This window comes from Nuphar pumila, chromosome 1 (genome assembly GCF_984573655.1).
Source record: "Nuphar pumila chromosome 1, dmNupPumi1.hap1.1, whole genome shotgun sequence".
NCBI classification, from domain to species: domain Eukaryota; kingdom Viridiplantae; phylum Streptophyta; class Magnoliopsida; order Nymphaeales; family Nymphaeaceae; genus Nuphar; species Nuphar pumila.
The window spans coordinates 34747657-34763255 of NC_143249.1; the positions used below are offsets into that span (position 1 = coordinate 34747657).

The 15599-nt window shown below is 41.7% G+C and overlaps 1 protein-coding gene across 1 annotated transcript; it reads left to right on the forward strand.

The window, feature by feature from the left end:
- The first annotated feature begins 12629 nt into the window (after positions 1-12629).
- Positions 12630-15288, forward strand: LOC149848655 (uncharacterized). Its single transcript, XM_090004957.1, has 4 exons — positions 12630-12860; positions 13031-13180; positions 13501-13642; positions 14873-15288. The coding sequence occupies exons 1-4, from the start codon at positions 12630-12632 to the stop codon at positions 15013-15015; spliced, it is 666 nt and encodes a 221-aa protein (XP_089861083.1). The 3' UTR covers positions 15016-15288.
- The last annotated feature ends 311 nt before the right edge of the window (positions 15289-15599 follow it).

Consider the following 15599-nt stretch of genomic DNA (forward strand, 5'->3'; position numbering starts at 1 on the left):
CATTTTTTTATCTTGTTGATTAATCACAATCTGCCGAGGAATCCAAGCAACGACCGATTTTTTCATCGATTAATCATGATTTGCTGATAAGGACACTTCCCAAAGAATTGCTGAGGACGAGGCCTGGCAACTATGGTTGAACCAATTAACCCATGTGGTTTTAAGATTCAGTCATGCCCAGACTTAAAAGCAAACTCAAATTCAATTGGGTCAGATCCTTGCCTGAATAAACCCGACGTGAAATGATCCAACTATACCTCTCACCCTATTTCAACATATTTGTTTTTTTGACATGAGTAGGAAAGGTCTCTAATATTCAAGTCAGATTCTGATCCATTTCATTGAAGATTATGCATCAGAAGGGACTAAATCAAAGATAGCAACCGTAGCTGGATAGTTTGTGTGTATGATGAGTACTGAAATTCAGATCGAAGTGTATACAGTGAGTGAATGCACCTAGTCGATAGAGGAGAAGAGAATTGGAATTGTGAGGTTAACGACTATCACTTCGATACACTTATCAAGCTCTGTCACGTAGAGATAGGGGATGGCAATATTTAGCCCTCCTTGGGTAGCTGTAATCCAGCCATGACCGTTTCATTGGATTCTCAAACATGTTGAGAATTCAATGAATTGTGGGGCCCACCACCATCTTAATGGCTCATAACTCAATGGTCTAATTGGATTCTTAACCCACTAGTCAGGATCGTTAAATTTGCTTATGAGATTCAAAACTTAGATCAAATTTTGAATCCAATATATGAGTTTCATGTATGAGACCCAATGATCACATTGGATCCGTACCAAGATCCAACATCTCTCACTTGACCATATGGGTCAAACACCCACATTATATTATAACTAGAGTATCATGTATCACATATAGTACTTCATAATAAAACAAACATAAAATAAACTTACAATTCTTTGGGTTATATTATTATTGTTTTTCTCACATGTTATAGGTTATTTCTCACATAATCATGTAATTTTTTTCATCATTTAATTTCAAGTATGAGGTTTTTCACATATGCTATAAGTTATTTCACACATAATCATGTGAATAGTTTTTTCAATTTCAAATATTATGCTTTTTAGTCATGTGGTGTTTTCATTATCATATGAATCATGATACTTTATACATATGGTATGGGTTTAATCATGATATTTTTCTTGCATGAATTAATTTCACATAACCATATAGGTTTCTCATCATGTCGTAGTTTAAATTATAGCTCTTAATGTGTAATACTATATTCAAATAAATATATTATATTATGGGTCTCATTTTGTTATTGAGTCATGGGGTTTTTATGGCTCTTCCATGACTATCGGACATCATCATGTTCACATGCATACTAGTAGACTACTATGAATTATCATCAATTCATATATCTATGATAGGTTAACTACCACTTATTTGTCAAACTTTCACCATAATTCATACTCTCACTATCCAAGTGTGATTTGTCAAACATAACACTCTTATTTTTTAAAACTTTCACCATAATTCATACTCTCACTATCCAAGTGTATCATCATCGTATGCAACATGCTTAAATTCTCATTAGGTTAACTACCACTTGATCATCTTGAAACAATATATCCAAATTTAAATAATCATAAATATGACTACTAAAATATTAATAACACCATAATGCATGAAAAATTATACCCCTGCATGCATTCATAAAACAAACCATGAGGAGCATACCTTATGACGATTATTTATCATCATATACAAATAAATATCCACACATTCATATAAAAAATATAACTAAGCTCTCACTTTTCCAATGCATTGTACTTAAGCAATATGTGCATTAAGTCATCACAAACTAGAAATAATATGCACAAGTAATAAAACTTAAGTTCTCATATCCAAATCTAATTTGGATATGCATCAGATCCATATTCAATGGTAGTCATCTTTTTCATATCTCATTACCATTTGAAAATGTCAAACATTATAAGCCAATTCCAAGGCTTTAATCTTATCAAATATAAATACTCACACCACTATATAAATTTAAATCCATTATCGGATCTACCCAAAAAAATATATATCCAAATCCATTAGATTTGTATACGTCAGTATCCAAAACTCAACTTCAGATGTTATCTATCAAGTCCAATATGATCCAAATTAAAAATTCAAATAGATCCACACCACACATCCAACGTTATACTTATCTGGATCTAGTTGGGTCAAACTATAGATTCATTATAAACTGTCCATATTATTATGTCCTGACCCATACAAAATATATTATTATTAGGTTTAAATATTTGGCTTGATACTATCCAGATTCATCATAAACTATAGATTAAATCTGAATCCATATCTCATATCCAAGCATTGTACTTTTTCAGATCCATCACAAAACTTGGATGAAATCTATATTTGCATCCTATATCTGAGTATTATACTTATCTGGATCCATCACTAGATCCATCCAATAGGAGGACCCAACTAAGAAACTATCCAAATTATACATGCAGCAAAATAGGTTCATATCATCCTATGAGCTTTGGGTCAAAAAATAATTCCAAACTGGATCTCAATATTTGATTCAAGTTGAATTATTTGCTCAACATCCAAATAACCTTAAAACACTCATAAAATAACATGTTCAAGTATAATAATAGTTCAAATAAGTTTAATTATGTTTTCTGAATCCAAAAATATTTAACTAGATCTAAACACATTCAACTGGATCTATCCAAATCCATACAGGTTCAATAGATCCAAAATATTTTACTGGATCCAGCCATGTCTATGTCACCTTACTTGATCCAAATATCTGATCCAATACTGATCAGATCCAATGTTAATCCAAATATCAAATCTAATGGATCCTAGTTCAATTAAACCTGATCCATCATAAAAACTGGTTCAATACAAAACCATACGGGTTCCATATTCATATGTAATAGGATTTGTACATGAACAAAATATATAGTACATAAAAAATACTATGCAATCAAGTAAAGCATTTCAGGATCCAATAAATACATGCTAAAAAATTTAAACTTTCTCATAACAAGATAGAAATCCAAAGCAAATCATAACTGGGTTCAAAAAAGTTTTACTGGATCCAACCATGTTTATAAGAAACTATTTGTACCAATTTGATGCAATCCAGATCCAAACATGTCTGGATAAAGCTCTGAAAGGTATTCAGCAAATTAGAAACACTCTTCTACAAAATTAGAAAAAACAAAAGGTAGTTCTAGGAAAAAACAAAAAACCATTACATTAAAACATAAATTTCAAAACTTTCTGAGTTAAACAAAAAAATCTAGGTGATTTTTTATAATTTTAAATAAGTTTGAGAACAATTTTGATAAAATCCTCAAACTGCAACCCTATCTCAGTTATTTTCTAGAAAAACAGGATTGATTTTAGAATTTTTCATAAAATGAGTCTATTTCTAGAATTACCCAAAATAGTCATTTGTTTTGTAAAATGGAGGGGCACAGACGGAAAAATCAAAGAATAATAGGGGCAATATCATAATCAAATAAACAAAAAAGGATGTTGTAGGGATTAACTAGAAATATTGGGGTTATAGCGGCAAATACACTTTAGAAAGTGTATAAAACTAAAAAACCAAGTTTCTCGAATTTTCCAAAACCCTAACCCCTCCTTTCCTCTTTCAAAAAAAAAAATATGTTCCCTCTTCTTTTGTTGTTTCCTCATAGGTTGTCGTCGCTTATTTCAGCACCACCTCCAGTGGGCCGTAAGACTCACCCCTTCGGTGGAGGAGTCTCCACCGTCTGTTGTCTGTAGCAGCGACCATCCACACCGACAACGACAACCACCTTTGACACAACCCCAGGAGGGGTTCTCCTCCACTGCTGAGGTCGATGCTCTGCCATTCGTCAGCAACTCTATTTCCCCTCAACCGAGCACCACCACCCGATGTCGATCCTTCGAAACCCAACTATGGTGCCTTCCTAACCACCGATGTGGGTGCCACTAATCCTCTATACACGCCACGTGACTTCACCTCGTAGAATGCACGTCATTGCTCCAGATGCTCAATCACGGTGAGCCCTCTAGCATCGCCGATCGTGGGCTTCGGCAAGATGCCACTGCCATCCTCGCCAAAGGCATCAACAAAGTTGGTCTTGCACCCACAGAGGTTGCGTGCAATGTTATAGGCCAACATGGTCTCTTCGACGATTTCGAAGGTGTCGAGCCACTTGTGGGTCTTCTTCCATGGTCCCTCATCTTCGTTACGAACCACCCCCACTATTGCTTTCAAACACCGCAAAAGTGTGTCTCCTTCACTGCCACCACCAAGATTGTGTCCACAACCATGGTTGAAGAAGAAACAAAATGGTTGAAAAACTCCCAACTGGGCAGAACCCTCACTCTCTCTACTAGTTTTAGAGAGAGAAATAGAAGGGATATTAAAAGAGAGGGAGAGAGAATCGGGTTTTCATGTAACAACTGTTGGGGATCCCTTCATTTATGCAATCAACGCATGGGTCATTGTCAGTAAAGTCTAGAGATTTCAAGATCCCTTTATTTACGAGTCTCTTTATTCTTTTTTCAGAGATATAACGCAACCTTCGATGCCAAAGCATGTAGGATTTATCATTAATCATGCTACGTTTATTCCCAACCAATGCGTATTCAAAAGTCAAAGACTCCTGGGTTTGGATCTTCACGTTCAATTTATACAAACCATCATAAACTGATGCAGAACCAATTTCAATAGAATTTCTATATATGAATAACTTGACATTTTCAAATTTAAAGCAATATTCAAATTTATTCAATCTTGAAATTGAAATTAAGTTTCTACTATATGATGAAATATAAAAGACATCATGGAGATCCAAATTTATGCCTGCATTTAAAGTGATCCTGTAGGTCCCAATACCCTTCACATGTGAACACATCTTGTTCCCCGAATAGATGCTTTTTTCATGCATTGTTGGTTTTCTTTTATTCAAGAACGACTGTAAACAGTTGAAAATATAAACAGTAGCACCAGAGTCAATCCACCAGCTATTTTCAGGAATTTATAATAAATTATATTCATGAAAAATAAATGACAAATTATCTTTCTTTTCCAACCACTTCTTATACTTTATGCAATCTGCCTTCCTATGTCTCTTCTTCTTGCAAAAGAAGCACTTTATGGAAGCAGAGTTGGATTGCTTGCCTTGGGATGTTTTATCCTCTGCTAGCTTCTTCCTAGCATTTTTCTTGAATGCATTCTTCTTTGGTCCTACCTTGGAGCCATGAGAAGTCATATGTGCACTTTGCATCTTCTTTCCTTTCAATCTCTCTTCTTCTTCAACACACTTGGACATAAGTTCATTGAATGTTCATTCATTATTATGTGCGTTGTAAGAGATTTTGAAAGGTCTATACTCTAAAGGTAAGGACATCAAAATCAAACACACTAGAGAAGAATCAGAAATGGTCAGCTTCATGTCATTCAGCTGAGACGCTATGTTCCTCATTTCCAAAATGTGTTGGCGAATATTACCCCCTCCAGAATATTTCATAGTTAAAAGCTTTGACATTAGGGTACTGGCTCTGGCCTTATTTGAACTTACAAATTGTGCTTCAATAGCACTCACAAATTCTCTTAATGTCCTACATTGTGGGATAGCACTTCGAATATTCTTAGCCACTTTAGATTGCAAAAACAGCAGGTTAAGCCTATTCGAATGCTCCTACTTTTCAAAAGCAATCTTTTGATCAGCAGTGCTTTGATCAGTCAGGCAACGGGTTCATCTATCCTTATGGGAAAATTTAAATCCATATACCCTAATATAAAAAGAACATTTTCTTTTCAATCACTAAAGTTGGATCCATCCAGAAAATGTATAGAACTTGAGCCATCTAAAATCATAGAATTAGAAACTGCATGACAAAAGACACATAAAAAGAAAGCATATACGAGATAAGCTTGATGAAAAAAGCAATAAATAAAAGGTCATGAATATGCTTATTTTCAGGCGAGTGTAGGGGGTCATCGGAGCCCTACTTTGGTAAGAGCTCTGATACACGTAATCACTATGCCTACCGACCATATTTGATAAAACTGAGGCTCATGTGAAGCTAGACCATCAACACATGGTACCTTTGGATACACATGTGTAATGTATCTTAACAGATTTGCTTCATTTTACCCTACCTAAATTCTAAACACGATAAAACTATCTTTGGGTCATTTATCGTTTCATGAATCTAAGTACAACAGTAATATTGGCTAAATCTATATGATAGTACAAAAATTTGACAACATACGTGTATTCAGTCACTTTGGTGACATGAATTCACTAAGTCATCTAGCTATTCTTGATGCCAATGTTATACATTTATTTATGCATGCATAATTATACATAAATGTATGAATAATAACAAAATTCAAACCTAAATGGGTAAAACCCTGGGTCCTCAAGCAGAAACTGGTTTGAAAGCACTTTGAACCGGTCTGAAATAGCCCTAAACCGAACATCTAAGGGTCTGAACCGATTTTGAACCTTATGAACTGGTGTCAAGTATGAACAAAAGTTTATAAAACCCTATAACCGTATGCCAAAATCCATGTATTTTCTTATATTTATTAAAACAGAGTCTTAGTATCGCGGAACCGGTGAAAAACTGGAAGAAACCGGTCAAAAAAGGCTTTGAACCGGTCTCAGAAGAGACTGAATCAGTCTCTGATCCGGTTCAGGCCAAATAGTGCCTGGACCCTTACTAGATCTGGGTCTAACCCAGTTATAACTGGATCTGACCATGTTATCAACCGGGTCTGACCCGGTTATAACCGGATCCGGTAATAACCAGATCTAGGTCTGACCCGGTTACTAACCGGATTCATGTCTGACCCGGTTATAACTGGATCAGATCCATACCTGGACCCAATCCGGTTTCATTGATTAAAAATAAAAACAGAAACCTGAGGGTTTCTGTTTAGTGAAAACAGGAAAAAGAGGGTTTTCACTCACCCGGTCTGCTGGCGACTGATGTCGTCTGTCGGCGACCCACGCTGCCTGCCGACGGATGGCCAAAAAACTGCCAACAGCAGCAATCCCCACCGAACTCCATCGATGTCCTCTCCCACCTCGCCTGACGGTAGAGATAAAACAAGAAAAGGGGTTCATCGCCAGTCATTGACGTTGTCGATGGCGACCTGCATCCGCTCCCTCGGATCACTGGCGACGACCCACAGTAACCCATGGCGCGCCTTCTGTTAGAAAACCCCCTTCCAACGAAAAAGGGTTTTGCACTGGCCATCTAGCGAAAACACCCCCCTCCCTTGCAACACTGCACAACGATCCCGACGTCGGGAGACCCACTCTGCAACCCGATGGCCACAGCTAAAACTCTTGATCCTCTATTTCCCTTTTTTTATGCCGATGATGGTCAGTCGGTTAACCGATGAGCCACATCGCCCCATGGCGATGGGCTGTCGAAAAAACTGTCGCCCCACGATGACAGTTACTTGCAACCGGCGACCTGCGTCGACTTTTGGCTACCAGCATCCAGTGCCATCGATCGAAATCACCGGTGGCCACTGACTTTCAAAAGCTATTTCGATGACAAAGAAACGCTTGGTATTATATCGGATCTACCGAAAAAATGTTGTCGCCCCACGGTGACAGTGGCTGGAAAAATGCCAACGCCTGCGTAGCGGAGGCACGGTGTGGGCCCATAACCCAATGTTGGGGATCCTCCAGGGACCTGCGCACAACAAAACAGAGAAAAGGAAAGCGTACCTGATGCCGCCATTGGTGAACTTGAATTAGTGGTTGGCGGTAAGCGCTGGTGGCTGAATCGGGATGAGCTTTGCTCCTCAGCCAGACTGCAGCCCTTCGATGAGCACAGGCTCCTTCAGCAGTCAGTAAGCAGGATCCCTCTTTCCCTCCTTAGTCAAAAAAGCTCAGAAAAGGTATGTTACTTTAACCCTCTTCTGTGTTTTTTTCTATATGCTCGCTCTATTTAGGGTCGCTCATGGATACCCTTTTGTAGCTGTAGCAAGGAAACGATTAGCATAATTGTTCCCTCCTTGTATGCTTATCGGATGGAACACCAAAAAGGAAAGTTACCAAAAATGGGTAACTGCCACATATCGTGGCTTATCTAAACAACAACATCTTTGTGGGGCATCGTGCACTGTCGATTGGCTGGGGTTTTTCCTCTCCTCCCTACAACCACCGTCTCCTCTACTTCTCACCAGTGCTCTCATAAAAAATAGAGAACTCCACAACTCCTCGCACAAAAGGATCAGAGTCTCTCTCTCTCTCTCTCTTTTCGTATTGTTGAGCTCTGGCGATCTTAGTTGGCTACCACAGGGGGTCTCCTCTAGTACTGACATCTGTAGCGATTCCCTCACAGGGGGGTTCTGCTTTTCCCCTCCTCCTTTTTTTTGTTGCCTCATGCCGGCAACACAATTCATCAGAGCAAGTCGACTTGTTGATAAGCCTTTCCGTTGACTCCCGCAGGCAACACTGTCGTCGGTTCTTGGTTTTTTCAGCGAGGAAAACCTACAAACGTCGGGCAGCGTTCACATTAAAAAACCGAGCTCACCGAGCTCTGATACTAATGTTGAAATTCGGTTGGGGTGCGCAGTAAGGGGGAGCACCCAATCGACAAAGGGAAAGAAAATGAGAATTGTGAGGTTAACGATCTACTTCGAGAGGGATAACCTCGATACATTTTATCAAGATTTGTCCTGTAGAGGCAGGGGCTGAAAATATTTAGCCTCTCTTACCCAACCATAAGTGTCTCATTGGATTTTCAAAAGATTGAGAATTCAATGAGTTTGTGTGCCCACCATGATCTGTGTGGCTCATATCACAATAGCTCACTAACTAAGTGGGTCATTGAATTCTTGATCCACTATTCAAGATCATTTGATTTTCTTATGAGATCCAATGATACATTCTGGATCTAATACTTACACTACAAGAAAAATGTTAATTAGCGACGGAAATTTGCGACGGATTTTTTCCATCGCAAATTAGCGACAGATTAGCTAGAGAAAACTTTCTTAATGAATCTGTCGCTAAGTAGCGACGGATTAGCGATGAAAGTTGTTTCATCGCAAATCTGTCGCTAATTAGCGACGAATTAACGACAACAATTATTTCATCGCTAATTCTTAATACAAGAAAAACATTTTAGCGAGGGATTTAGCGAGGGAATTTTTTCGTCGCTAATCCGTCGCTAATTTTCGATTTAAACCGAGCGCGAAATTTTCCCTCTCTCCCCGTTCGAAATTTAAATCGATCGCGCTCGATTTAAACCGAGCGACGTCGGAGAGCGCGTTGGAGAGCATGTACATGAGAGTAGAGGACGGCGACGCCGGAGGACAGTCGGCGATCGCTGGAGGACGTCGGCGCCGGTTCACGGAGGACGACAACGCCGATTCACGGAGGACGGCGACGCCGGAGGACGGTCGGCGATCGTTGGAGGACGTCGGCGCCGGTTTACGGAGGACGATGACGCCGGTCCACGGAGGATGACGGCGACGCCGGTTCACGGAAGATGACGGTGCCAGTTCATGGAGGACTGCGACGCCGGAGAGCACCGGTTCATGGAGGACGGCGACGCCGGTTCGCGATGAGGCAGAGCGATCGTTCTGTGCATGCAATGCTTGTCGGGTGCGGTATAAGTCCGGCTTAGTGCTGCCGGAATACCGCCCGACAAGGATCAATTTTTTTTTTATTTTTTTTTTAAATTTAGCGACAGATTAGCGACGGATAATGTTCGTCGCTAATCTGTCGCAAATTAGCGACGAAATTAACGACAGATAATTTTTTCCGCTAATTAGCGAGCAAAAATTCGCGATGGCCTCTATCCATCGCTAATTCGTCGCTAAACATTTTAGCGACGGCTTAGCGATGGATTAGCGATGGATAGAGGTCGTCGCTAATCCACGGTTTTCTTGTAGTGTTAGATCTAACTTTGAATCCAGTACCTAGATCCAATATATGGGTTTTGTTTGTGAAACCCAATAGCTACACTGAATCCGTATCAAGATCCAACAATGGGCCCACAAACTTTTTGTAGAGACTTTCATGGACAAATAGTATCTACCAAGACAGAGAACCATGGTCTTAGATATAGATCCAAAGGAACAACGTATGCATTTGGTTCAGATCCGCCGACCCTATAGTTCCGGATCATGAATCCAATCCAATAAATATATCTGTTAAACTTTTCCGTGTTTTTGTCAATAGTGGCCCTGAATAGTTGAGCTGTTGATTCAGCTGATATGACACATGTAGGGATGGCAGTGGACCGGGGCGGCCCCGCCCTGTCTCTAAAATGTAACCTTCATCCCCGGTCCACCCCCGTGACGGGGGAGACTTTGGAGCTCCACCCCCGCCCCGTCTCAACATTCTAATCCCCACCCCCGTCCCGTCCCCGTCCCCGTTTGTCGGCTACGATGCTGCTCCAACGATGCAAGGCTACAAACGAGGAAAGGAAAAAGAAAAGAGGGAGGAGATGGCACCACAGAGGAGTGTCACGGCAGTGGCACAAGGAAGCGGCAGAGATAGAAGGAGGGAGAGATCGTGTTGGCCAACGGTGGTCGGTGTAGGCAAACGGTGGTCAGCGACGGCAAACGGTGGTCGGCGACGGCCAACGGTGGTCGGCGATGGCCCGACTCCAATGATAATGCGGATGGGGAAGGGGAAGATGCGACGGCCTGGCTCGGCGGCTCCAGGGTTAGGAAATTAGGGAAGGGAGTTAGGGTTAGTAAACATGTAGAAAAATATAAAGGGTTGGGGGCGGGGATGGGGCGGGGCCGGGACGGGGATGGGCCGGGGTGGGGCCGGGGCGGGGCGGGGGAACGTGCCAGTCCATCCCCGCCTCCACCCCCAGACGGGGATGGATTTTAACCTTCGTCCCCGCCTCCATCCCCGTTTCATACCCTCCATCCCCGGTCCAAACGGGGCGAGGCGGGGCCCCGCTTTCCCCCGGTCCACTGCCATCCCTAGACACATGTTAAAACCGCTAAAAATAATATTTTAAAAAATATTTTTTGTTATTTGAATCGGAATCGTATCTAAATTCTGCCGACACGAATTGCTTTCCTCTAACAAAATTGGACCCTGATCTGACACGATTAGGGTCAAGTACGGATCAACAATGGACCCGACAACTCCATTCCATAACCCAAGAAGCTAACTCTGTTCGAGTGTTTACTTCAACAATGTTATGGAGATACGATCGATCTTGACCGTTCGTCGGGCAAGCCAAGTTGGCAGATCGTGCAGTAGAGGAGCCAAAGAATAACCACCATCAGTTCACCACCGCCGTTGGTTGGCGGGAACCTCGGGCCCACCACTTTTGTCCTTTTCCAATCAGTCCCACGTTCCCGCCTAAAACCATACGCGTGCCACGTCCTCATAGCCATTGACCACGTCGCCCAACCGTTGCTCAGGTCTCGGCGCAGGAATAACTGGACGAGAATGATCTTATTTTTCTTGACTGACGTAAATACCCCTTGAACGTGAAGAAACGACCATTGAACCAGAGAGCGTGACAGCCGGATCTGATCCAAACCCGGTCATGTATAATACAGAAGTGTGCTCGGCCAGGATTCCGTCAGTGTGTCAACTGTCAATATATCCTATCTGCGTTCCTTACATTTCCGAATTCTGATCATATGGATTGGGTTCAGCCATTTGGGACGTGTTGGAAGGAAAATCTTGATCTATCCTGGTTTCGGACCCAACTTGAACTGGATCCAACCATGTAGGGACTGAGCGGTCCTTCTTGTATACCTCAGGGCTAGTGGAGACACATGAACCGAGCTCAATAATTGATGCCTGTTTGTGGTCATTGGACCTCCATAATTTCTCAATTTCCAAATCAGTCAAAAAATTCCCAGTTTCTCTCATTTGCACGCATATCTTTTGCCTGGTACGTATGTCTAGAGAAGATTCACGGATATAAAATATCTTTGCTTTCATCTTTTCAGTTGAAAGTGTCGTTGCTCTTGAGGTTAATTCCATGGTTAAAATGCAAATAAAATATATCTTTTTAACCAGAAAAAAAAGTTGTTTTGTATACAATAAGGGAATAATAATTTTGTTATAAACTTACAGGTAAACCCCCTTTTAAACTGGGTCAATCAGATTGAGGCCCTTATTTGACTATTGCACAAAAGTATGGTTCTGAAATCCCGGTTTTGAGATATGAGAAAACAGATAAAGAAGTTGTTACCACACTTATTTCCCACCCTTCTTTTTCAGTTTGTAACGTCAGTTTTGACCGATTCAATGGTGTTCTGACGCCATATTACATTCGAAAAATAAGGCACCTTATTTTTGCACTTAAGATTCGATGGTGTCATTCGTGCTCTTTGTTAAGTCCTAATTTTTTTTTTATTGAGAATCAACTTCTTTCTTAGCGTGGCAATAAATGATTTAAAGTCTTGACGTTTAGGTTCTCCAAGGAGTTTACCGTCTCGCATACTCAAAACCTTGAAGTTCCACGGTCCAAGGCTCCACCATAAAAAGGAGAGAGAAGAGAGTAGAGAGAACGAGTCTTAAATTTCCCTCCAAACCCTACTTTTCCCAACTCTCTCTCTCTCTCTCTCTCTCTCTCTCTCTCTCTCTCTCTGAGCCATTGCTGCAGAGAGATGGAGGATTTACCTCCCAACTTGGATGACGCAGGACTCTGGCTGCCGTCGGATGTGTTCCCGGACGAGATCTACCGTCCAAACCGCCGCCCGCCCTCCAGATTCGACCCAGAGTTCGCATGCGAGCTCACCTCCTCAGTGGAAGCGCTCGCCCACCAACTGGCCTTCGCCATACTCGACGAGACCCACCATTCACCCAACCCCATCACCCACCTAACTCCGTTCTCACAGGTAAGAAATCCCCACACCTCTCCCTCTCTCTCTCTTTGAGTGTCATTGTTGGTTCTACTCCCCCCCTCTCTCTCTCTCTCTCTCTGCCCTTTTGTTGTTGTTACTAAACTCTCTCTCTCTCTCTCTCTCTCTCTCTCTCTCTCTCTCTCTCTCTCTCCTAGCTGGTGCAGGTGAAGTCCCAAAGGGGTATTCAAGGATACCCACGTTTCCCCTACCCAGGTCCAGGTGTTGCCGGAAAACCGGTTCAAAGCGTCTCCTGGCCGGTTCTCGCTTCGACTCAGCTGCTCATCCGACCGGGTCACAACCGACTCAAACAAAACGTGCGGTCCCCAAAAAAAATCTTCTTTAATTCGATGCTCTTTTAGGGTACGTTCGGGTGGTGCAACTCGCATGGGATTTGGAAAGTCATTCTGATTCCATTCCCCAGGGCAACCCGTGTGATTTGAAATTTCAGGGGTTGCCGTGATTTCGAATCACTCTGGCTGCATGAAATCTCATGTTCGGTTGAACATGAGATTTCACTCTTTTAAATGGCTATTCTGCGGGAACGAACCGAACGTCTTTTTTGCTTGTACCGTCCTTGCCCTTCCCACTCCCAACTCGGTTTTGACATCGAACCGGTTCTTCTCTGGTGGCGCAGGGTTTCGCCGGGACGAGGCCCGGGAGCCAGAGCGCGGGATTGCCGGTTTCCGGCGCGAGCGGATTCATCAGGGAGTCGAGAGGCACGGGGGTTTTCCTCCCCCGTGTCGTCCGTACAGACGTTTGCTTTAAGAGGAAGCCCAGTAAGCCCGCTTTCTGTAATTTTTTTTAGTTCACCCTCTCTTTCTCTCTCGTTCTTTTCAGTATTTTCTATTGCTAATTCGGCTCTTCTTTGGTATTTGTCGGTAAATTAACTGGGTGGTCGTTTCCTTGTTACGTTGTCTTTTGGTTAGACAAAAAAAAAACAAACAAATAAGTGGTGGTCTTGTGAATTATATTTTCAAATGCATGGTTTCTTTCATTTGCCGTCTTTGTTTCTTGGGTCCCTTTTAGTAGTTTCTTTTCATTTTTGGGGCTTCTGTCCCTTGGCTTTTAAATGGGAGGCAAAACATGAAAGTGGGTATCACCAGAAAACTTGTTAAATGAATGCCTCGTTTGGTCTTGGAAAAGAAAAAAGCAATTGCACCAAACACTGCATTCTACTTTATTGGTGAATATTTCCTTAAAACCCGGCCCTGTTAATTTTTATTTCATGCAAAGGGTTGGTGTGGTCTTTTAATCTTTTCCACGAGACATTCACCCTGTTTGGAAACTAGTAGCTGGGATAGGAAGTGCCATTTGAGGAAGTGGGATCTACCAAATTCTGGATTTGGCAGCTACCACCTCTTGGAGGTGGTATCTATGGATTCTATTCTTTAGTATAAATACAAAGGTGAGAGGACCTCACTTCCCATCCCAAATGCATAAACACTCATCCCAGCTACTAATTTCCAAACCACCATCCCAAGGTAGTTTGACCAAATTTTTGCCAAATGGATCTCCTAGCTTCCAAACAGGTTGTATGCTATATTTAAGAATTGAAGAATTCCCATTTTGGGCGTGACTCTGAGAGCCATTTCCCTTCCAAATGCTCGTTTAGTAACAATTATTTTCTTCTGCCACAAAATAAAAGCAATATCTTGCTCATCAAATCAAAAGAAAAATGAAAACCGATTTCTTTTTGTTAGGTTTCTCTCGTTTGCCTTTTGTCCCATGCTTCTGAATAGGAAACTCAAAGTGGGCAAGCCTCGAGAAGCTGGATTCCCTCTTCCGTTTCATAAAGAATAATTTTAATTTATCAAATTCTTAATGATCCGTACCCCACAGCAATATGTGAAAAATAGCGAGCACTATGGGAAAATTAACAAGCACTATAAAGTATTTAGACAGTATACTGCATCTTTGTCTCTGTCTTTATATGATTCTGTCACTCTGCCGGCTACGCCCACTACTGAAAGCTTTTGACTCATTATTTGCTTTGATCCATTGCACAGATATTAAAACCATTGAAGAGCAGCCTCCCCTGAGACATGGAGGAGGGGAAGGTGTTGGGAGACATGGTGGGGTTCATACCCTCCAGGGAACGCGCAGGCACCTAACCTGTGATGTGGCCCTGCCCTCTGAATGGACATATTGACTGCTTTTGCTAGGTATGACGCTTAGTTGGGAGGGGGGGGGGGGGGTTCTCTTTTCAAACATTTTTTATTTACCTTTCTTTTTAGTTTTCTTTGGTTCGCGGGCAAAAAGAAAATGGAAAGTTGAAGCAGGAAAGAAATAATGATGATGGTTTTGTTGTACGCCTGTAGAAAGCAAAAATGTTAAATAGGCCTCTGAACTCTGAACAACCCCCTGCTGTTTAGCTCTTCTCGATTGGTCTTACTGTAAATATAATAAATGGTTTGCTTTTTTCTCTTGGTTTTGTTTCAGTATTTGTTTGGTTTTGGGGTACGGGGTTCACGTGAGAGTGGTGTTTGGTGAAGAGCGTGTTGCAGCAGTTTTGGGAAGTAACTGATGGTTGGGGTGTATTGATGGGGGTGACTGGTACACTACTGAGGTTGAATTACAGGTTGGAGGAGTGCATGATGGTGGGGCCCTTCTCCACGTTTTAGGAATTTTTCTGGGGGGGAGGGGGTGTGGTGCTCTGGGAAAAGCATTACTTGGATATTAATGCGTGCATGAACACTGTGTGATGTATTTATCATTTGTCCTATGTTGTTATTG